A 23,881-nucleotide genomic window follows, 5' to 3' on the forward strand; every position below is an offset into this window, starting at 1 on the left:
GGGGGGGCTTCAGCTAGCAGAGCCCACCCCACCCCGCCCGACGTTGCGAGATGCCCACGCAGAGGGGCAGGTGGGTGTGGGGAAGGCAAGGGGCAAGGCAGGAGCTGGGCCAGCAGTATGGGGGGTGGCTCACGAGGTCCCCACCCAGGGCAGCCTCACTTCGTGATGGAATGAAGCTTCGAGGAGCCCATGCATGAGCAGCAAGATAAAGGGCTTTATGTCCCTGATGTCCTGACTCTCCCACTTAGTGACTTGGGGAAGGTGGCCATGTAGCCTCTAAAGCATGTTTCTTCTATAAAACGGGGACACGAATCCACCTCACAGGTCACGAGGCTGAGCAGAGAAGAGGCTGCCTGCAAGGTCACTCTCCAGGTGAGACAGTAGAAGGCCAGGGAAGAGGGGAGGGTGGTGCCTGCTGTGTCCCAGTGGTGACCACTGTCACCTATGGGGACACCTGGGGGCTTGGGACACAGCCTCCCTCGGTTTAGTAGCAACTTGGCAAATACCATGGCAGTGACTGTCTGCAGCCCCACCCCATAAGAGCAGCAGGATTCCCGTATCACGGATGAGCACAATGAAGCACAAACCAGCTAAGGGCCCCCAACTGTTAAGTGGCACGTGGGGCACCAAAATCCCAGAGCCCCCAAGGCCTGCCCAGGCGGATGCGCACATGAGCCTTCTTGTCCCTCCAGAGGCTAGGCCCCTAAGGGACAGAGAGAGAAGCCACTGGGCACAGAAGCAGCCCCAGGACCCCCGTCTGCAACCTCACCCGCGCCCCCTCCCCCCATCCAACATCTGAAAATAGCTCTCCCTAGAAGCAGAGACATACACCACGCTTGCCACCAGGTTTTTTTTTTTTTTTTTTTTTTTTTTTTTTTTTTTTTTAATGTTTCCTCACTGTTTTAACAATACCATGAAAAAAATATACAGTTTAGAATCTGGAACTGACCACGGTCTGAATGGGTTTCAAGGGCAGCTGGCAGGGGCTACACAGCCCCTTCTGATTCCTCCCCTATGTGGGAGCCACACTATTGGAAACAGCACCGATGGGGTCGCGGGTGGGGGTACTGGATTCAGGAACTAAGTTAGTGTCTGGACCAGAACCTGGGAAAATCTGGGAGGCTAGAGTAGCTCCGCCCTCCGGCCCTGGGCTGGATCCTGGGGTCCTTCCGTCTGCCCCCTCCCCCACACTGGCGTCGAGGGGACAGGACAGAGGTGGGTTTAGCGTGTCCTCAGGGCAGGACACTCATCACCAGTTAACCCTGGGGGCGCGTGCACACACACACACACACACACACACACACACACACACAAGCTCCCACTCCATCCCCTGGGGCAGGGCTACGGGACCAGACTAAAATTCGAATTTCAAAAGAATCATTTTTTTTAAAAAAGCATAAGTATGTTCCAAACAGGGCGCGGGTCATACTTATACTAAAAAAATTATCCTTTGCGTGCCTGATATTCTAATTTATCTCAGCATTCTAGTTCTGTTCGGTTGCTAAATCTGGCAGCCCTATACCCTCGGGGCGCTTGGACATAGGGGGAGGGGGCCCTGCTGGGACAAAGGCCTGAAGGAGGGGGGAGTAGTCAGTGGGTGTGTGTATGGGGGCAGTAACTCAGTCAAAAAAGCTTTATCCCTCCATAGGAACGATATATTATTATTATTTTTTTTTTTTTAAATCATCTTCCAGAAATTTTCTACACTGGCTGCCTTTGACTGTTAATAGCTATGGGGCGGGAGGAGGGAGACACACGCACGGACACCCACCCCATATGGTTCTAAATAAAGTTTGGAAGCACTTAGTATAAAGGTTTTCTAAGAGGATTCGATTTTGCTTCTGGTGGCAGACCGACCAACACGGCTCCAGACATTGCTCTGCAAGGCTTTAAACAGGACAAGAACCAACAAATCGATAGGGACCGAGCGAGCGCCCAGCCTGTTCCTAGTGTCAACCTGGAAAGGGCCCCTTCTAGAAAATTCAAGAAGCCTGGGGCCTCCTTTCGTTCCCCATCCCGTTCTCTTCCCCGGGAAGGGGCTGCGTTTAGTGCACACATGCGGTCCGGCTTTGCTCCAGGGGAGCCGGGGACGAGGGACGGAGGGGCCGGGGCCCGTGGCCACCCTTCCTCCTGCCACACGGCCACAGTCACAGCAGAAACGCCAAGAGGGGAAAGGCGAGCCACGTGTCCTTGGCGGTGGGACCCGGCCCGCCCTGGGCCGACCTGCAGGGGCCGCCGCACCAGGAGGGAACCGGGCTGACGTCTGGCATCCATCTGAGGCCGGGGCAGAGGAGAGGGACAGCGGGTCCCCCCGCAAGCACCTGCCTGTCCCGCGGCGCTCGGGAGGCTGGCTGCACCGTGCAACCCCGGCCAGCGCCTCTCATCTGTCCGTCCGTCCGTCCGTCCGTCCATCCAGGAGGTGCCGGGAGGTCCAGGGTCTGCTGGGGCCGGGAAGGGGACGGTGGCCCGGGGGCCGGGGGGAGCCGGAGCCCTTCACACGCGGATCTCCTCGTCCTCCTCCTCGTCCATGAAGGAGAACTCCTTGTCGGGCTGCCGGGGCAGCGGGGCGCGGGCCCGGTCGGGTCCCCGGGACGCGGGGCTGCGCTCGTCCAGGACGCCCGAGGTGCAGCTGGACAGGGAGCTGCTGTCCCGCGTGGTGTGGCTGCCGTCGCTGCGGGCCGAGCCGGGGCTGGGGGCCGCCGCCCACCCCTCGTCCTGGGGCAGGTCCCGGCCTGTCGCACCCTCCGGCCTGGCCCGGGGAGGGATCGCCGCGGCCGCCGCGGCCCCCGGGGGAGCCGGCGCCAGGGTGCTGAGGGCCGCGTCCCCGTCGTCGCGGTAACCGCCGTCCTCGTCGTCCGCTTCCCACTCCTCCTTGTCCATGATGCTCAGGACGTCGCCCAGCATGGACGGCCCCAGGTCAATGTGGAAGGACATGATGGACTCGGCGTGCTTGAGGCCCAGGCCGGCCTTGGGCACGACGGGCAGCTCCGTCAGGTCCCCGAAGGCCTGCTCGTCCAGGAGGGGGTCCGGGGAGTGGGGCGCGGCGGCCCCGTTCCGCCGGGGCCCGAGCTCCCCCTCGCCCGCCTCCTCCTGGCCGCCCTCCCCGGCGCTCGCCTTCTTCACGGGGCTGGACGACAGGCTCTTGGGCAGCTTGCCCGAGCCCTTCTCGGCCGCCTCCTTCTCGTTCAGCTGGGGCAGGGACATGGCGTTCTTGACGAACAAGGCCGAGTCCCGCAGGGAGCCCAGCATGTCCCTCTGCTCCCGGTCCCCCCTGGTCACCGACTGCGACCGCTTGCTGCCCCGGAACTTCCGGGACAGGAGGCTGCGTTTGGAGGACGAGGAGGAGGCCTGCTCATCCAGGGACTCACCGTCCAGCTCGCCGGCCTTGCTGTTGAGGAAGGACGTGTCCCCAAAGGCGTCGCCCGCCCGGCCCACGTGCATGGTGTGCCGGAAGTCGCCCAGAGGGGCGCTGATCATCTCGGCCGTGAGGTCCACGCGGGAGCGGCGCTTGGAGTGCACCGAGCTGGACACCAGCTGCTTGAGGATGGGCATCTTGCTGGGGGGCGGGCCGGGGGGGCTCCGGAGGCAGCAGGCGGGTCGGGGGTCAGATATGAAGTCCGGCGGGTGGGCGGGGTGACCAGGAGATCATAGGGCTGCAAGAAGAGAACAGCAGGCAAAGGGTTAACCTGGGCAGGTGGCACAGGGACAGCCCACCTGCCAAGGGGGCCGCTGCTCAAACCTCAGCTCTCCCACCAGGACCAGCGACTGCGAATCAAGCTGGCAACCGGCGTCATAACCCTGCCTCTTTGTTCACGCACAGGCACCCAGGTTAGGGGAGCGCTTTTCCCAAATCCAGGTGGCGTCCGGGTAGCCACAGACACACTCTCCCTGCCCCTGGGAGTAGGTCAACATCCTCGCCCCCCAACCAGGATGCGGCCAGAGGGAACCCGACCACTGAGGGATGTGGAGGTGCAGCAAAGAGTCCACGCGGCAGTCCGGGGCTGGACAGCCGGGCTGGAGTCACGCTGGAAGTTCTTCCTGCCATCTGACCTCAATCTCTGAAGTAGGCGGACACCTCAACCTGAGTCACAGTCCACAGAGTGGCGGGGGAGCCAGCAGGACGGGCTCCGGAGAGATGCTGCTCGGCACCCCCACGATACGTGGGCGGCCAGGCTCGCTTTCTGAATCAGGATTAGGGTGGGGCCACTGGGACCCACAGAACCAGCTCCCCTGCCTTCCGGTCCTCGCTGGGTGTCCCATAAATGAGGACCCTGCCTGCACCTCTCTCCCCACTGCAGGCCCAAGCTCTTTGCCGAAGACCTGCAAGGTGCCTCTTGGGGATGAAGAGAACTGGCTCCCGATTTCTTTCATAGTGAGGGGGGGCGAGAGGGCAGGGGCTGGATGGTCTGGCCCCTGAGATCTGCAGACCCGGGGAGCCCAGGAGAGCCTGGGCCGTCTGGAAGCTCGAGGTACCACCCGCAGAGCTCCCGGCAAGAGCCGAGATGGAGCCAAACCAGCCCCTTCCCCTCCAGAGGGACCTGCCCCCAATGCTAACCCCAGGAGTAGCGCAGGGCTGAGCAGGGTGGGGAGACGCGCGGGGACCTGCCAAGGAGGGCAGGTGAGGGGTGCGGTGGGGTTGCCACCAGTCTGGCCGACAGCAATTCTCAACTCTCCTCATGGCAGGCCCACCCTTCCCATTGCAGAGCATGGGTACGAACGCCACTGGTTTCTTCCTCACTCCCAGGGCTGCCCCCTGAGCTAGCCCACCACATCCCACCTGGCCCGACACCAGCCCAGCAGATCTCCGTTTTTCTCCTTTCATCCCTCTCTAGACAATTCGTCACCTTTTATCTAAAACAACCCATCCGGGAGTCCCCAGGGCAGACCCCTTGATCTGGCGACCAGTCCTCGCCTCCCTCCTTAACCCTATACCATTCCTTGCCGCCTGCCCCCCCTACCTTTGCACTCTGCCCCAGCCCCTGAGCTTCTGCCTCCTGGTCTCCAGGACCGGACCTATGCAGGTCCCTGCTGGAACTCCCTGTCACCTGGCTCGCCCAACGTCCTTCAGGGCTGGGCGGAGACATCACTTCTGGGCAACGCCCTCTCAGCCACCTCTCCTCTGGTCTCGCAGCGCTCTGGGTGTCCCCTCTGCCGCAGGCACCGTTACATCGTTCTATTCCTGCCCCCTGGGCTGTGATCTTCTCACTGGACTCTGAGCTTCCAGAGGGTTCCGATGGGCCTGTTGGCCACTGAAGCCCATCTAGCCCTGGGTCTTCAAATACCCCCGTCCTGCCCTCCCAGCGCAGCGGCAGTGCTGGCTTCACTTAAAGCCTACAGACCACTCCAGGGTTCCCAGCCCGACCTCTCTGTGTCCTCCAACCACCACTGTCCACCCCCCATCCCCTCCAAGGGCTCTCACTCCCTGTCCAGCTGCTGACGCCCAGTCTGATGGCGCCCCCACCGGCAAGTGCCGCCCCTCCCAACCCCGTGCCAGCCCCAGGCAGTCACACGCTTGTCACTCCAGCAAACAAAGTTCTATAGGACGTGTGGTAAGGAGCCAGGCACCGGGGCCGACCTGCCACACAGGTGACCTGGGCTCCTGATGGCCTTGAGATGACCCACTACAGGCAGTCAGCTCTCCCTCCTCACGTTTCTCCTTCTCCCCACCAAACCCTCAGGCGACTTAGCTTCCCCGACCCCTAACCTGAACCCTCTCTCTCCTGCCCACGCCCCGTGATCTAACCTCTAAACAATTAGACAAGAACAGCTAGACCAACATTTGGACCAACATGTAGGATTGGCCAACATTTTCTACAAAGGGCCAGAGACTCCAGATTTTTGGCTTCGTGGATGCTACGGTCTTTGTAGTAGGAAGGCAGCAACAAAGGGTGTGGCTGTGTCCCAATAAAACTTTATATTTTTTTTTTTTTTTAAAACTTTATATATTAAAACAAGTTGTGGGCCAGATTTGGCCTGTGGGCCGGGGTTTGCTGACTCTTAAACTACACACATGGAAAGTACTGGCCTCAGGGTCAATCCCTCGCCGCTGCTCAGAAGAGGGTCACACCGTATGTGACCCTCTGGGCCAGCCACGGGCTCTCAGGCCAACCTTTGAGGGGCAACTCTCTTTGGCCAACAAAGAGAAAGGGAGGCTGCAGTAGGCCTCAGACATGTGAGGAACAGAAGGAAACCAAACCCGGTTCCCACCAGCACCTTGGTACTGGGGAATCCCTCAGCTCCTGCAGCCACCGGGGCAGGGAGACAAGGGTGGAAAGGGCTCGTATCTTCACCTGCCTGTGGCCCAGCTGCTGCCTCTAGTCACAGAGTCCTGGGATCTCAAAGAGCTGGGCAGGGGCCAGGGGAGGGGGGGGTGGGGGTGAGGACACCCAGTGTAGCCCCAGAAAACAGGTGTACTAAAGCAAAGTGACTCATTTTGTGCCCCAAAAAGGGGAGGGCTGAGTGAGAAGCTGGTCTCCCGGTCCAGTGCTCTCTCTCCTCCAGCTCCAGACCTTTCTGTGGCCTTTGGTGGGTGGCGTCCCTCATCAGTTACCATCACCAAAGGGACACCCCTCCCTGCTTCCAGGCCAGAGGAGTCCAGAAAGAGGAGGAGCCTGGCTGCTTCCTCAAATGTCTCCAGACGTGCCAGTGCCAAACGTCCCCCGGGGGGTGCAAGATTGCCCGGGGTTGAGAACACAGCTATGAAACTAAAGCTGATACTATTTACCAGGTAAACAAAAAAAAGAAGGGAGCCAAGCCAGGGGACATTGGGGGTTCCCTTCCGGTGGGGGAACACACGACGTGAACTTCCAGAATTACGTTAAGGGCTTCAGTGTAGGGCATGAGCAACTTCCAGCACTGTGGTTTCCCCCTGTGACGTGCTCCCCACAGGGAAGAGAAAGGGGAACCACAGACGCAGCTGCCAGGGCCGCGGCACATTGGTGGAGAGCCCCGCGGCCCCTCACGGGGACCTGGTACTCTGGCCACCACGACTACGGGACCGGAGGGTCCCATCATCCCATCAGCGCCCCTTCTATCCTGGCAGGTACAACGGGAGAACAGGGGGGAGAGGCCAGCCCCCACACAGGACCCCCCAGCACCCTGCTCGGCCCTACACCCCAGAGAGAAAGCCAGCGTCTGGCCAGTGCCACCTGCTGCTTCTGGTCTCACTCCCTGGGGGCAGGAATGAGGCTTCCTGGCTTATAAAAAGCCAAGCCATCTCCAACACCCAGCATGAGCAAGTCTCGAGAGAGAGCTGGGGCCTCTGTGGAGCCACCTACATACCCATCCCACTGCCCGGCAAGGACCCCTGAAGCGGGGCCAAGGTCTGGGTTTCTGGAATCCTGGAGCTCAGACCAGACAGGCCAGGCTTCAGGGCCAGTGAGAACCCTAAGCTCTGAACCCACAGCAACGTGGGGGTGAGGAATCCCGAGATTAAAGACTAGCAGGTGGCCCGGGCCCAGTCCCGGGGGCAGGTCAGGAGGCCCAAGAGCCCACCAGGAAGGGGACGGTGCCAAAGAGCTGTGTGTTTGGCAGGGGGCGTTGCTACGTGCCATGACTCAGCACTGGGGAAGTGGCTAAAATAGGCTGCCTTGATGACAGGGCGGCCACTCCCCACAGCCTGCCCTGGGCGGGGAGCACCCCCACCCCACCCCGGAAGCCATATCCCACTTTCCTGGCAGAGCAAAGGAACACGGAGCAGGAACTCGTGGCTCTCCCTCACTCTCCCCAGCCTGTGATGGAGCCAGACTCCTCTACCCTTGACCCCACCAACCACAGAACATTCCTTTAAGGCAGGAGCAGCGAGCCCTCCCCGGAAGGCCAGGCCCCCTGGTTGGTTTACTCTTACCACGTCCTTGGCTCAGTCCTGTTCCTGGGACCCCAGGGGGCAGCCCTTGCCTGGACCCCTCACCCGTCCTCCCCGGCATGCCGTACACGGAGCACTGGCCTCCCAGACCAGACACTGGCCTCCCAGCGGCAACCAGACAGACGGAAGGGCAGGCTGGACAAATGCACTCCAAACACCCAGGCAGTGGCCGGGCCCTGGTGGTCTGAGCAAGGCAGGACGTAGAGCTAAGCTCTCCTGGGGCAGCAAGGCAGGCCTCCCACTTCTGCAGCTGACCTGCAGCTCACCCTGCTTCAGAGGACACGCGCTTCGACGCCCACCGCGTCGCCACCGACCCGGGCAGCTGCCCCTCCGTCGGCAACCCTGAGCTGCTGTAACATCCACCCGGGTCCAGCCCCAAGCAACGTGGCCAAACGGAAGGGGATGTCTGGTGAAGGGTGACCTCAGTCGGGCCTTGGAACGGCCACAGGAGGCTTTGTTCATTTACTCATTCATTCATTCTTCCATTCACTCATCGACTTCCTGCAAAACCACCGATTTTCCCACACTCTTCTAGGCCCTGAAGACACAGGGTGGCGAGAATCACAAGGTGGACAAGCCCCGGCCCTCCCGGGGCACATCCGCAGGGGGGCTGGGGAAGAGGGCTGTATGCACGCCAAGTAAGACGGTCTCTCGCAGGCCTTGGTGTTGAGAGGGAAATGGGGAAACGGAGGCAAGTGTGGGGGTTACGGGCCTGGGACAGAAGGCCCCTCCACGGAAGAAGCGGAGAAGCCAATGACGGGAAGGACCTAGGCAGGTCAGGAGCAATCCAGAGAGCGAACAGCACATGGCAACACCCAGAGGTGGGAAGAAGCTGATGGAGTTCGAGGAACAGAATGAAGACCCAGTGGCCGGGGGCCAGGCCCCACAGGCCCTCCCTGGAAGGCCAGGTAGGAGTTCGGATGGCATCCTAGGTACAGTAGGAAACCACGGCAGTGCCTGAGCGGGGAAGTCACCCAATCTGCACATCTGGAAGTTTCCATGGCGGCTGGTGCTGCAGGCATGGATGAGGGGAAGCAGGAGCTCAGGGCAAAGAGGAGGAGGCCCGGAGACAGGCAGAGGGGGACCCCTTTTGGGCATGTTGGGAGGCAGGGATGCCAGGAGCTGCTGAGGGCCTGAGAGGGATGGGGGGACGGCGGGGGAGAGAGGGCAGGATCAGAGGGGACTGCAGGCCTTCCAGGCTCCATGCCAAGCCTTCTGCAGTGGCAGGTCTTACCTGCTGGCCTCTCGACCTTTCTCCCAGGGGTGCGACCAACATCCCACCACCAAGAAGAGCTCAACTTTGCCCAAACTGCCCTCTGGAGCAAGGGGGGAAGTGCCTGTGTGGGAAGCCTGGGGCAACGCGGGCCGCTCCTCTCCAGAAGAGCTTAGGGACTTGGGCTTTTGTGGCCGGAGAAAGATTCGGTGCCTCCTGGAGCACTTGGCAGCTACCCTGCAAAGATCAGAAGCCCCGGCGAAGGCAGAAGAGAGTTTACCCTCAACAGCGGGACGGGGCTGCCGGGCGGCTCCGTGAATGGGAGAGCGGTGTGGACACTCCATCCACGCTGCTACGTGTTGCAGGAGGAACCTCACAGGAGGCTGTTGCCGTTTGAGCTGACTTCAGGACTATGTGGAATCTTTTACTTCCTTCACCCGCACTGCCAGAAGTCCTCAAATTTGAAAGTGTGCTGTTTGCACCAAGAGATTAAGAAGCACCGTCTTTTCTTTTCTTAAGATTTTATTTTAAAAAAAAAAAGATTTTATTTATTCATGAGAAATACACAGAAAGAGGCAGAGACACAGGCAGAGAGAGAAGCAGGCTCCCTATGGGGAGCCCTATGTGGGACTCAATCCCGGGACTCCAGGATCAGCCCTGAGCCAAAGGCAGATGCTCAACCACTGAGCCACCCAGGGGCCCCAGGAAGTACGGTCTTAAAATAATCTGAGCCTGAACAGCCACAAAAAAAAAAAAAAAAAGCCCAAGATGGAATATGAAGGATCACCATTACCCCTCCTGTACACTCGTGTATCTGCATCAAGTATCCTCTTAAAATCCCTGCGTATATGGGATGACCACTCTCTCTGAGATGGTGAAGCCACATGAAGGGACTTGCCTTCGGTCATGGATGGGAGCCAGGCCTTTGTTCTCATACCAGGGCCCCAGCCACTAAAACAGCCACACACGACCCAGAGAGTGTGGTCTTGGGGCACCGGCCACTAAGGCACGTTCTGCAAATAACGGCTTCAAAAGGAGTATGATTTAGCAACCTCTACCACGGGAAGCCTACCCTATGGGAGGATTTCAAAGCAGGAAAAGAGGGATGCCCGGGTGGCTCAGCAGTTGAGCTCTGCTTTTGGCTCAGGACCCAATCCTGAAGTCCTGGGATCGAGTCCCACGTCAGGCTGCCTGCATGGAGCCTGCTTCTCCCTCTGCCTGTGTCGCTGCCTCCCTCTCTGTGTGTTTCTCATGAACAAATAAATAAAATCTTATAAAAAAAGAAAAAGGCAGGAAAGGAGTCACATACCCAGCTAGGCACAGAAGCCTTATTTACAATCTCAAAAGGCTGGAAACCACCTAAGAGCCGAGAATAAGGAAACGGTTGGGAGGATGAAGAGCCTTGAAACTCAATCGACTGACACGTAGGCATGGAAAGTGACCTAAGGAGACCGGGCTGCCACATGGGCCACTTCTGGCCTAAATGGCATCAAGTGGGAAGAAGAAAACAGGCGGCGCTCATGCTTGTTCATACACAGTGATCACAAGTCTACACGAATACGGGCCGAAAGGGCACACCGAGACACTGAGGAGTTACGTCAGGCTTGAGAGGCAAACAGGCATTCTGTTTGTTTCCTTTAATGTGGTAATGCTGTTTTAATAATAATAATAATATCCCGAAGCATCAAAGGCTCAAGGAGAAGATGTTAATTTTAAAACCATCTCAGAACAGTCTGGTTCTCAGGCTCAGTACAAGGCACCGAGCTTGGGTCCCGGGTCCACTCTCTCTGTGCCAATATCCCATGGATGTCTGTCCTTCCTCCTTCCCTCCCTCCCTCCCTCCCTCCCCACCAGGCCGGACACATTTTATTCTAGGTCGCGTGGGAGGAGAGGGTGGGCAATCTGGAATCAGGGGAGCCTGGAATCAGGGGAGACATGGAGATTAGGACTCCCCCGAAAGAGCTTGCTCTCCAACAGCTGCTTCCTGACGCCTGAGCCTCCTCAACCGAGCAGGAGGGGAAAGATAGCCATCATCCCTCATCCCCTCCGCACCGTCACCGGAGACTGGCCAACCTCCAGTGTCACTAAAGCTCCGAGATGCAGGCCAGCCTCCCACCCGGGTGATCCCACAGTGGGATGCTATCCGAGATGCCCCGGGCAAGTGAAGGTTCTGCTTCTGCCGCTTGGACAGCCCTAGCTCTGCTCTTCTGGTGGCTGCAAGGGAGCCCCGAGGAAGGCTGGGGTCCCGCAGGACCGCCAGCCCCACAGTGCTCCCACAAGCCATCCACCATCAAGTCATGTGCAGACGCACCAACACCGTCATCCCCTGGGGTCTGCTGCATGCCAGGCATTGTGCTAGGACATGGGAAACTTGTGCCCCTCTCCCTGCAAGGACGGTGTCAAGACTGTGCCCATTTTACAGAAAGGGAAACAGGCTCAGATGGTGAGAGGCTCACCCCACACGGATCACTCTCATAGCTACTAAATGGTGACTTCGACCCACTTGAACCCGTGTGACCGACCTCAGACACATGGTTTTCTGAATGAGGTGACGCCTCCCGGCCCATTCAGGTATCCCCAGTCAAGAATGTACCCGTGGAAGACGGGGGTGGGATGGCATTGGGGAGGCTGCTAATGGAAGACCCTTGGAACCAAGACTCACTTGGATTGACTTCCCATCAGAGATCTGCTCTCAGGGATGGCTCTTCCTCACTCAGGATCTCCTTCCAGCTTCCTGCTCAGAGGAACCTCCCCATGTTCTGATTCCCTGGGAGGGGAGAAGTTGGGGGGTGGGGAGGACCACCCTGAAGCAGGACTTCCCTGGCATGTTCAGGAGTGGGCTCAGCCCAGAGCCCTGCCTCCCGCAATTCTCATGCCCGCCCCGCTTTAGGCCCCATCTTGTGTTTCATGGTAGTTGCAGCCACCAAGAAGGAAGACCAGAACCTACCTCGACCCAGGCTGGGTGCCCTGTACTTGCGCCAGCACCCCTGCCTGGCTGCCCATCCCACTGAGGCTCATTGACCCAAAGGTGCCACTGCCCAGCTGCCATGCCTGGGCAGATCCCATTTCCTGGAGATAGCCATTCCCTGCTTCCTGGAAGAAAGGGAAAGTGAGCAAGGCCCCGTTTCAATACCTGCTTTCCCCCAGGAATCCCTGCTGGGGAAGTGGGGAGCGGGGTGAGCCCGGCCCAGCTCATCAGGACACCAGGCTCTTGCCAAAGCAGGGTTCACGTGCGATCTCCACACACTCCACACCAGGACTTCTCAGTGACTTACACCTTCTGCTGGCTTTCTAGGGGTTATTAAATAATTTACAGCTCTACTGTCCAATGTGGCAGCACCGGCCTTATGTGGCTACAGAGCCTCTGAAATGTGGGGAGTCCAAATCCACAGGTGCTAAGGGGTGAAATATACAATGGACTTCAAAGATTTAGAATGAAAAAGAAAAAACAGCTCATTAATATTTTGCTGTTGATGACATGTTAAAATGATAATATTTTGGGGCTGGGGTGCCTGTTTGGTTCCGTCAGTTTCAGAGTCCAACTCTTCGTTTAGGCTCAGGTCATGATCTCAGGGTCATGGGATCCAGCCCCAGGCTGGGCCCCACATTGGGCCCGGAGTCTGCTTGGAATTCTAGCTCTCCCTCTGCTCCCCCTCCCTACAGCTCTCTACCTAAAAACAAACGAACAAACAAACAAACAAAAATCCAAAAACCCAGATGATATTTTTAATCTATATTGGGTTAAATGATATGCTAATTTCACCTATCTCTTTTCAATTTTTAAAATGTATTTATTGGGGCCCCTCGGTGGCTCAGCTGGTTTAAGCATCTGCCTTCAGCTCAGGTCATGATCCCAGGGTCCTGGGATCAAGTCCTGCATCGGGTTTCCTCAATCAGTGGGGAGCCTGCTTCTCCCTCTGCCCTTCCCCCTGCTCATTCTCTCTCTCTCAAAAATAAATTCAAAAAAATCTTTAAAAATAAATAAATCAAATGTAGTGATTAAGAATGGAAATGATAGGGCAGCCTGGGTGGCTCAGCGGTTTAGCGCCACCTTCAGCCCAGGGCCTGATCCTGGAGACCGGAGACCGAGTCCCACGTCGGGGTCCGTGCATGGAGCCTGCTTCTCCCTCTGCCTGTGTCTCTGCCTCTCTCTCTGCATCACTCTGTGTCTCTCATGAATAAATAAACAAAATATTTTTAAAAAAAGAATGGAAATGATATATGAAACTTGCAAACTGCTTCTACTGATTAGCACAGGTGTAGGCATTTTCTCCTCTAGGATACGAGCAGTATCTTCCACCGCAGGTGGGAACAGCAATCACACTGTTCACATTTGGGTGAAAATATTTCAGTGTTAATAAATTTTATTTTATTTATTTTTATTTTTTAAAGATTTATTTATTTATGATAGACATAGAGAGAGAGAGAGAGGCAGAGACACAGGAGGAGGGAGAAGCAGGCTCCATGCCGGGAGCCCGATGTGGGACTCGATCCCGGGACTCCAGGATCGCGCCCCGGGCCAAAGGCAGGCGCCAAACCGCTGAGCCACACAGGGATCCCCTGTTAATAAATTTTAAATCAAGTTATTTTAAAGTAAGTACTCAATTCCTAAATCCAGCGGGCCTCTAACAAACGCCAGGTCGTTCCCCTTTTGTCTGAGCTCTGCAACAAAAATCCTTCTAGCTAAGTTGGCACAAAATCCTTCTCACTAAGTTGGCGCAAGTCCTTATTTCCGAAGGATACATATAAGTGAGTTAAATTACTGTTGTTTCTTATTGTTAACTTGTTCCCCAGAAGTTTCTACCAAGTTACAGTTCCACCAACACAGGGCAATTGTGTCCAATACCTAGTGTTACATCTTCTTTAGTTAGAAACAACAAAAACACAACAACCAGCACACTCCCAAACTTGTGATTTGCATTTCTTTCATTATTGAGGAGGATGAGTGTTAAAAACCTGTTATCCAAAAAAACAAAACAAAAAAAAAATACACAGGGATCCCTGAGTGGCGCAGCAGTTTGGCACCTGCTTTGGCCCAGGGCGCGATCCTGGAGACCCGGGATCGAATCCCACGTTGGGCTCCCGGTGCATGGAGCCTGCTTCTCCCTCCTCCTGTGTCTCTGCCTCTCTCTCTCTCTCTCTGTGACTATCCTAAATAAATAAAATTAAAAAAACACACACACACACACACACACACACAAAAAAAAACCTGTTATCCTTTCTCTTGGGAATTGCTTGCTGAAATCGGTTGCCCATTTTTTTGGGGGAAGGGGCTTTTTATCTTTTCAGTGGATTTCTAGGACTTTTCAAAAATGTTAAAGCAATTGATTTTTTTTATCATCACGTTTTGCAAACATTCCTGCCAATTTATCATACACCCGTTTACACTGGGGCGATTTTGCTTTCTTTGGAGTACTTATGAATTTTTACCAGATTTGTTTCATGGTTTGTGGCTTTCACAATAGGAAGCAAAGACCTCTCCTACTTCTAAGAGTATGAAAATAGTCCCTTCCTCTACAACTACCAGGTAATACAATAATGAACAACTATTCATAGAGAAAGATACTAGAAGGAAATACAACAAAGTAGATTGTGGGTTATTTAAAATAGAAAAACAATTAAAATACAACAATAATGTCAGTTACCGATTCCATATAGGACTGTTATAAAATGTGGGTGACAGCATTAAATGTTACCTTCACCGGATATTAAATTCTTTCTACACAGATACCTCCCACTCACAAATCTATTTCCAGACTCTCCTTTGGGTTCATGAGTCTGTTGATTCTTAAACCAGGTCTACACTGCCACTCTGTAAAACACTTTTGAGTATCTAGTAGGGCAATGTCCCTACTTAACTTTTTTTCCCCCTAAAGTGTTCTCGGTTTGTTTCCCCCTAATGTTGTTACTCTTCCAGGCAGACGTTAAAAACCTAAGTCCCGAAAGAAATCCTAGTGGGATTCTGTTGGAATTGAAAGGAAGTAAGAAATTAATTTGGGAAGAATATAGTTGATCACCACATCAAGTCTTCTGGATACTCTCCATTAAATGTTGTGGGTTTTCTTCCTGCCAAGTGGCACATGGTTGGTCCTTTTCATGTTTATTCTGGGTCATTTTATGGCCTGTTGTTCTAAGCAGGTTCTGCTTCTTCTTGCTTTTCCTTAGCTGTATTTTCTGTCTGTTATAGCTGGTAAGTGGGGAAGCTACAGTTTTGTTTTGTTTTGTTTTTTTTAATTTATGTATATTTAATTTCCGCCCTACTCAACTTACACTGTCTCGGACACTCAAATCCATGTTACTGTTGAATCCTTTTTGGCCTTGAAAACAGACAAGCCCATCATTTGCAACTAATAATAATTCTGTCTCCTACATTCCTTATTCTTATCTTGTTACATTTGCTACAATTGCCAATATAATACAGAATAATACTGCTGACAGGAAGCATCTCTGTGCCTGGCACTTGACAGTAATATTCTAAACCTCAGGCATCCAATACAGTAGCTGCTGCTAGCCAAGCAGGGCTGCTGAGTGCTGGAAATGTGGCTAGTGTCACTAAGCGACTCACTCCTTTATTTTATTTTGAATATTTAAACTTAGGGATGCCTGGGTGGCTCCGCAGTTGGGCGGCTGCCTTCAGCTCAGGTCGTGATCCTGGGATCCGGGATCAAATTCTGGATCTGGCTCCTGCGAAGAGCCTGCTTCTCCCTCTGCCTGTGTCTCTGCCTCTCTCTCTCTCTGTGTTATGTCTCTCATGAATACATAAATAAATCTTAAAATAAGTACTCAACAAAGAAATAAATAAAATTTTATACTTCAAGGTTGATGCTTGATGCGGTTATTGGAAAACTTATGCTTAAAACATACCTGAGTAGACAAATCTATTTTTTCAACTCTAAATTTTAGGAGATTCAAATTCAGATTAAGCATGTGTGCAATTTAGCATCCAAATGAAAATGTACTATAAGGTGGAAAACACACACCGGATTTTGAAGACTTTTAGGATAATGTAAAACACCTCATTAATTTTTTATGATTATGTGGTGAAATGGCAATCATCTGGATTATGTATTGTGTTAAATAAAACATATTAAAATTAATTTCACCTGTCTAGTTTTTAAAATGTGGCCATCGGAGAACTGAAAGTTAACAAATGCGGCAAGCCCAGTATTCCACGGGCCGTGCTGTTCTAGAGGGATCTCTGCAAGTCATGACGCTCACCACTGGATTCACAGGGATTCTCGTTCATTTTAGAAAATTTATAGTTCTTACAGTTTATAAGAAAATGAAGCCAGTAATTTAGCCGGTCTGAGTTACAGCAGGGAAAACACACTATAGCTTAGATCATTTACCCTTTAACTGCAGGAAAACCTGGAAGCAGCTGTCCAACCTCACTCACTGACTTGTAAGTAACCAAGGGAACTGTGTGACAACTCAGGCTAGTGCCTGGGAACCTACTCTGTGGGCAGTGACATCCTAGCCCTGACCTGCTGATTGTAGGTGGACAGGCCCTTCCTCGACCTTGGGTCACAGGAAGTATGAAAAAGGGAGCTCAGCTCACATCACTGAGTTTTTAGTCTGCACCAAGCAGCTGCTTTGTCTTGACTAAACTGCCTTTATAAATATATATATAGGGGATCCCTGGGTGGCTCAGCGGTTTAGGGCTTGCCTTTGGCTCAGGGCGTGATCCTGGAGACCCGGGATTGAGTCCCACATCGGACTCCTGGCATGGAGCCTGCTTCTCCCTCTGCCTGTGTCTCTGCCTCTGTGTGTGTGCGTGTGTGTCTTTCATGAATAAATAAATAAAATCTTTAAAATATAGATATATATATATTTAAAACAAGTAATAATACCATCCCACAATCCCACTGAGTTATCATCATCCCCATCTTGCAGATAAGAAGACTGAATATAAGAGTTACCAGGTCTTTCCCAAGTCACACACTTGCTAAGAACAAAGCTGAGAGAAGGGCCTCATGATCCACCTGATTCTGGACCCTAGGTTTTTCCCAGTGCACTGAAGGTGTGCCAGGCAGGGTCATAAGCACTGCTGGGGCCCCAGTCTCTGAGATCCAAGGGTTCTAGACGCAATGACACCCCGAGGATACACAGTTCTACAGAGAATTTCAGGTTACAGGGTCTTTCCCACTGTGCCAGAGAAAAGTACAGATAAATCCTGGGAAACACAGACCCACCACCAGAAGCCCCATCCTGCTGGGAAGCCGGCTCCTGCAGGGCTGGGAACAGACCACTCTCCGTACCAGGCTTCCTCCCCTTTATCTCCATATCCACCAACCTCCTAATTCCAGAACCATGTGCTTGGGGCCAGGGGAGGGAGAAGAAGGAAGCCCCCTCACCACCTGGGAGTTAAGACAGCCCTGGAAAGAAAGAGAAGGCATGACCCGTGACCCGGGGGGTGGGGGGGGTGACAGGAAGCCACAAGGAGTCAAGAAGATGAAGCATTAGTGACTCAAGGGTATTCAGCAACTTGGCTTGTTTACAGGTCTCTTCCTGGAGCCGTGTTTCCCCCTGCCTGCCACCGGATAGACGGACAGAGGACAGACGGATGGACACCCGGAGGCCATCACAGAGGGAAGCGCCCGGAGAGAGGAGGGGGGGGGCCCTCTGCCCCAGCGCAGGCAGGTCAGGTGGCCCTCACCTGGGAGTGGCCCTGCTGCTCCTCCCAGCTGCCCCAGCACCTTAGAAAGAAGCAGCTGGGCCTGAAATCAGATCTGCTGGGCCCTGGCCCTGCATGGTTTCACTTCCCTTCTCCTGAGAGTAGGGTGCCCAGCTGAGCATGGTGGGGGGAGAAAGGAGGCTGGGCTCCCCAGAGGGAGCAGACGGATCTAGACCCAGTCTTGGCCCTGCCGGAGCACGCAGGGTGGAGGTGAAGAGCATGGACCCCAGAGCCAGACTCCCCAGACTCCCCACAGCCTGGCTGCACGGGGCGTGGTACATGGGCCTGTTTCCTCACTAGCTTCTAGCTTTCCAGGTGATCAGTAACACTAGGTACTTCCTAGCACTACTGTGAGGATTGAATATGCTCACATAGGCCAAGCACAAGAGGTGTGCGCTCACACTTGTGTGAGGAAGACGCTGTAACATGTTTGTTCTTTCTCTCAGTGGATGCCCTGTGTCTACCTGGAGAGGCAGGAGGAAATTTCCAGCACCCCCAGGGACAGATACTCTGGCCCAGATACTCTGGCCCAGTTCAAGAGGACACATTTATGAACCTAGGACACCAACCTCCAGTGTCCAGCTGACGATACCCAATCCAAAAGGCTCCAGAGCTGACCCGGGGCAGGGGGCAGAGCGGGGTGTCCCAGGATGAAATGTTGCACGGGTAGGGGTCCTCCAAGTTTCTGAGGCCCAGGGATAGACTGCAGTCCCCACCAGCGGGAGGTCCAGCAACTTGAGACTCGTTTTTCTATTCTCATCTGACTTCCTCCCTTCCTGACCTATAGTGACACAGGATGGAAGAGCCTGGCTTCTCTCAGGACTTAAGTGCTTTCTGATTTCAGCTTGATATAAAGGGGCAGGTGTGAGGCGAAGATGAGATAAAAGAACTCCTGCCCTTCCTCTTGAGGATGAGGGCTGGATAACTCAGGAATCTGGGGCACTCTGGATGTCCACAAATAAGGCCCCAAACCTCCACATGCTCTGCCCCCCCATAAAATATTGCCAGGTTCTTTTTAGACCTATTGCGACTCTCAATAGAGGTGTAGAAGTTGTAGTGAAGCCCAGAGAAGGCTCCTTTCCTGTTCTCCCAGCCAAGGGGCACTAATCCCCTTTCGATGCTTCGGGGTCAAGGGCTAGAGAGAGTGGACCCCCCGGGGGTCCGGAGGAGCACAGAACAGAAGAGCTCATCTTCACTGTCACCCTGGGAAAGACCTGAAGCTGGAGTCTGCAGCCCACATTCGGTCACTGAAAGGAGGGCATAGACGCAGGTGTAAAGAGCACCTGGGGGCTCTCCCAGGAGGCCCCCCCCGCTAGGCCAGGGTAGCCTGAGCGGACCTGGCTGAGCCGGACAGGCTGTTTCTTGCCCTGGCGCTGCTGCCTCACAGCTGCCTCTTGCTCCTGGGGTGAGGGTGAAGGTGAAGGCCAGCAGGGCCGAGCGGCGTCTTCCAGGCGGGGTCAGGAGTGTAAGCCCACCTTCGTGAAGGAGCCCCAAGCTGCCCTCGCCCTCCCCAGAAGGGAGACCCTTCCTCGGCTTCCGATGCCCCTGCACCTGGAGGAGGAGGGGTCTGGATGCCAGCGCTCGCCACCCTGGCATGGAGCCCCGGGCTGCAAGCTGGCAGTGCCCGGGGGAGACGCTGATGTACATTTCTGGAAGGAGGCCCAAGGCTTCACAAGGGGCGTATTTTAAACCGGAGCTTCGAGGACACGCTGAGTGGGAATGTGGGAATCTAACAGCTTCGACTTCCTTCGCCACGTACTGCGAGCAGACAAGGGCCCCATCCAGACACACACACACACACACACACACACACACACACACAGTCCCTCCCGGCATGACCATCTGCTTCCCAGTCCGGAGAGGCCTGGCACAGGTCTGTCCTCCCCCAGAGCACCCCGGAAGTCTTCGCGAGAGCAGGCCTTCGGGACACTGCCAGCTGGCTCCAAGGTTTGGTCCTTTTTCCCAAGATTGAGGAAAAGCCTCCAGGACATAGGTCAGAAGACCTAAGCCTCGGTCATTCCACTCCCAGCTTCCAGGGCAAGATTGCGCAAGTCCCTCCGCCCCCAGGCCTTATCTCTGGCATCAACCCAGATCCTGTTCTGGGCTGGACTCCTTGCTCCCCACCTAGGGCCAAACTCCTCGGAGCCTCTGGACCGTCCAGCCCAGGGAAGCTGGAGACGCTGCCCCGGCAGCAGCCCTCGGCTCTGCACTCCCACCCACCCAAGCCAGAGAAGGGGAGAAAGGCTGGGTGGGAGAGAGAGAAAGCAGACAAGCGAGGCTGGCCAGTATCAGCCTGCCTGCCACACCTGGGCACAGCCTGTCCCGGCCACAGAAATCAATCAACCGCTCCAAAGGTGGAGGGGGTTGGAATCCTTGAACCAGGGCCAATCTGAGGCCCTTCTGGGAAAGTGCCTGACTTGTCAAGAAGGATCGAAGATTCCTCTCCCAGGTCAACATCTGCCCGGGGGGCCTTCCCACCCCACTTTGTAGATAAGACTCTTGTTCACTTGGGACTCTGCGGGCTCCAGTGCTGTGAGGGCTGGACAGGCGGTCGGTCTCCAAGAGGCAGCGGGACAGAAGCAGATTTGGATATGCCCATGTGATTGGGGCGAGCATCAGTGGGTGGGCATGTGTAAGAGGGAAACGAAGGGGGAAAAAAAAACAGGGGTCAAGGGAGGAAAAAGCAGAAACCCCAGATAACGGGAGGAATGTTCCAAGTGGAGGCCTGAGCTGGGGAGCTTAACGTGAACATTGATTGGCTCTTCAATGAGCAGGAGTCTGTGAGCTCAGGGAGACACACGAGAGGGCCTGGGCTTCACCCAAACCACCACCTCCCGGGAGAAGACTCACGGTGCCACACCAGCCCACTCCCAGTCCCTGTGCAGGTCGCCAGGACCCCTGAGAAGACCAGAAGCCACTGGGGCACCTCCCCAGGTTCACCAAAGCCCCCGCTGTGGGAAGGAGCCGCTGTCTTCAGGAGTGGAGGGGCAAAGTCCACATTTGGAGGAGATAAACCACACTAATCAGAGAGTCACATGGGCAGCTCACACGGGGCAGCTGATGAAACCTGGAGCCCACATGGCACCCCCACACTGGCAGCAGGGTCCCGGCTACCCCACAGGGATGAAGCCTCGGGGAGACTCCAGGGGATGCCCCAATATTGCTCCCGGGGTGGGGGGAGCCTTGGAGCCACCTAGAGGCCTCCACGGGCCCAGCCTTGGTCCAGCCAACTCCCCATTTCTGGGGGGGAAAATCCACAGCTCGGCTTCCCCTTCCTTTGTGCCCTGTTCTTTGTTCTCTTAAAATTCAGTCCATCCTGCTGGTGGTCCCCCTCCTCCACCCCAGCCTCGGAAAGGGGGCGGAGGCGGCGGGGAGTTATTAGAAACCCAGACTGTGCGAAGAAGTTGCATTGTAGGAGGCCCTCCTGCAACTGGGCCCCTCATTGTTTACGCTGGCTGCACGGGGTGGGGGGGGAGCTCTCTGGTCCAGATGGCCGCTGGGGGTAAGGATGAGGGCCAGCCTCCCTCCGGCACCACGAACCCCCTGGAGAGCTGCAAGCAGGCTTCAGAGGCTCGGGGTCCCTACCCCCCCCCCCATTCAGCTGCTCTGATACACACGGGCGAAGAATAGGCGCGCTGGATGCAGCCGAGGGCGTGGGAGCCGGTCAGATCGCAAGGGGCGACAAGAAAAGAAAAAGCATTGTATTTCCCCTCCATTCTCCCAGGGGCAGGAAGAAAACTTCCAGAGCCCGGCCTGCAGTATCTCTCCGGGAAACACCAGGAATCTGGTTTGAGTTAGCAGGGCGCCCCTCCCCCCGCCGCGCGGACACACACACACACACACACACACGCACGCACGCGCGCACGCACACGCGCGCGCACACCCGCGGCTCGGGCTCGGTCCTCCCCCGGGAAGCCCTCCGGGCCGCGGCCCTCCAGCCCCGACGCCCCGGCGCCGGCGCGCACCCCGCAGGGCACCGGTGGGGGACGCCCCGGGCACGCGGGGAGGGGGGCAGGGTGGACCCCCCGGCCGGGGGCGGAGCCAGGAGGCGGCCGCCGCTCCACCGCCCCAAGCGGGTGATTAAACCCTTAACCCGGGGGGGCCGGGAGCGCTTGGCCGCGGGCGCACCCTGCGCGCCCACCCCCGCGTGGCCCCCTCCCCGGCCGCCCGCCCGGCTGCGCCCCACCCCGCGGCCTCCAGGGCTCCAAGGCTCCGGGGGGCGGCTGGGGGGGTAGGGAGGCGCGGGGCTTCATTTGTTTCCTCGGCCCGTCCCTTCCAGGCGGCGCCCCCCCTCCTTCGTGTCTCCCCGGCCCGGGTGACACTGGGTGGCGTGTGCCGCGGCGTGTGTACGACAGCGAGTGTGTGCACGCCTCCGCCGCTACGGGCGAAGCATTCGGCTCTTATTCATGGAGAACTCTGTGCGCACACACGCCCCCCTCGCGGACACGGCGGGCGGCGCGCCCCGAGCGCTGCGCCCTGCCCGCCCCGGCCGCCCGGCGCGCACCCCAATCTGAAGCCCGGGGACCCCCACCCCGTCCCACCCATCCGGACGCCGGATCCCAGCCTGGGGAGAGGGAATCGAGGCTGCGCGCGGCTCCCCGGCTCTCGGCCACCCTCCTCCCAAAGCCCGCCCGGCTCGGACGCGGGGTGCGCGGCTCCGGGTCCCCAGCACCCGCGCGCGCCCCCGCAGGCCCTTGCACCGGGGGCGTCTCCGCGCCCTCCCCCCGCCCCCGAGGCCTCGACCCCCCCCCTCCCCAGGCCTCGCAGGGCGCGGGCGGCGGTCGCCTACCTGGGTCCCCGGAGATGCTGGCGCCCGGCCGGCGCGGCTGCGCTGTCCCCTCCGTGGGCTGCGGGCGGGCGCGGGGCTGGAGGCCCATGTCAGCGCCGGGGTCGGCTTCCCTCTGCTCGGGCGCGCAGGGCGGCGAGCCTCCGGGACACTCCCCTCCCAGGCCCCTCCCGCGCCCTCCCTCCCGCGCCCTCCGCGCTGATGTCACGCCGCCGCCGCAGCCAATGGCATCTGCGAGCCCCGCCCGGCCGCTCGGCCTCCTCGGTTCAAATGTGCGAGGGTGAGCCCGTCGGAGCCCGGGGGGGGGCGGCCCGGGGCGCGGAGGTCGGGGGGGGGCGGGCCGGAGGGGTCCCGGGGAGCCCCAGCGGCGACCAGGAGCCAGTGCTCCCCGCACCCTCGCCCCTGCCTCCCGGCCCCGGGGAGCGAGGGGGGCTCTGCGCCCCCAGGGCGGGGGATTCCGTCCCGGACTCTTCCTGGAAGCCCCGGGGGGCCCCCGAGCGGGTGCCCGAGGGGATCTGGGCGGGGTGACCCGGCTCTGACCGGCCTGAGCCCAGCGTCAGCTCTGAGTGTCCGGCGGAGACCTCTCAGTTCTGCTTGGGGGGACCCTCTAGGAGACGATGGGGTCCCGGAGAAGCAGGTCCTGCGCTCGCCTCTTCCAGGAATCGCTTTGCATTTGCAGATGGTTGTTAGGCACGCACGGAGTGGGAGTTCCCTTGCTGTGAGCCGCTGCCCCGGGCGGTAAAGCAAGTCGGGCTGGGCGGGGGGCCGGGCGGGGGGTGCATGCGACCCTCATCTCGGCGTTATGAAGTCTGAGCCCCCGACCCCCACCCTGGGGTGTAGAGATGACTTAAAAATAATTTTTAAGGAATCTTTAAAAAAAACAAAACAATAAAAATAAATTAAAAATAAAGCAAGTCCGCAAGCCTGGGTAGCTCAGTGGTTGGGAGTCGGTCTGCCTTGGACCCAGGGCGTGATCCTGGAGAACCTGGATCGAGTCCCCCATCGGGCTCCGTGCATGGAGCCTGCTTCTCCCTCTGCCTGTGTCTCTGCCTCTCTCTCTCTCTCTCTGTGTCTCTCGTGAATAAATACAATCTTTAATAGAATAAATTTTTTTAAAAAATTAGGTGTAGGAGATGGTGCAGGCCCCAGACTCCCTCCAGCCCCCCAACCCATGAGCTGTTCCATTGTGCCCATTAGGCTCGCGCTTTACTGCACACTGCTGGCGTTCCAGGTCCATCTCCTCCTGAAACCACAGCTGGATCTTATCTGTCCAGAGAAAATTTAACCTGAATGGCTGGGGCACTGCCCCTGACCCCTCCTTCCCTCCATTTTTAACACATTAGT

General features: G+C 56.9%; 1 protein-coding gene across 2 annotated transcripts; it reads right to left on the reverse strand.

The window, feature by feature from the left end:
* Positions 1-1,497: 1,497 nt before the first annotated feature.
* Positions 1,498-22,699, reverse strand: CDC42EP4 (CDC42 effector protein 4). Of its 2 annotated transcripts, none has more exons than XM_077854091.1 (2): positions 22,541-22,699; positions 1,498-3,653 (listed from the first exon to the last, which is right to left on the reverse strand). In XM_077854091.1, the coding sequence occupies exon 2, from the start codon at positions 3,550-3,552 to the stop codon at positions 2,494-2,496; it is 1,059 nt and encodes a 352-aa protein (XP_077710217.1). In that variant the 5' UTR covers positions 3,553-3,653; positions 22,541-22,699; the 3' UTR covers positions 1,498-2,493. The 2 variants fall into 2 exon arrangements, with proteins under 2 accessions (XP_077710217.1, XP_077710218.1); XM_077854092.1 differs by lacking the exon at positions 22,541-22,699 and adding an exon at positions 11,740-11,761.
* Between the last annotated feature and the right edge of the window lie 1,182 nt (positions 22,700-23,881).

This window comes from Canis aureus, chromosome 16 (genome assembly GCF_053574225.1).
Source record: "Canis aureus isolate CA01 chromosome 16, VMU_Caureus_v.1.0, whole genome shotgun sequence".
NCBI lineage: Eukaryota > Metazoa > Chordata > Mammalia > Carnivora > Canidae > Canis > Canis aureus.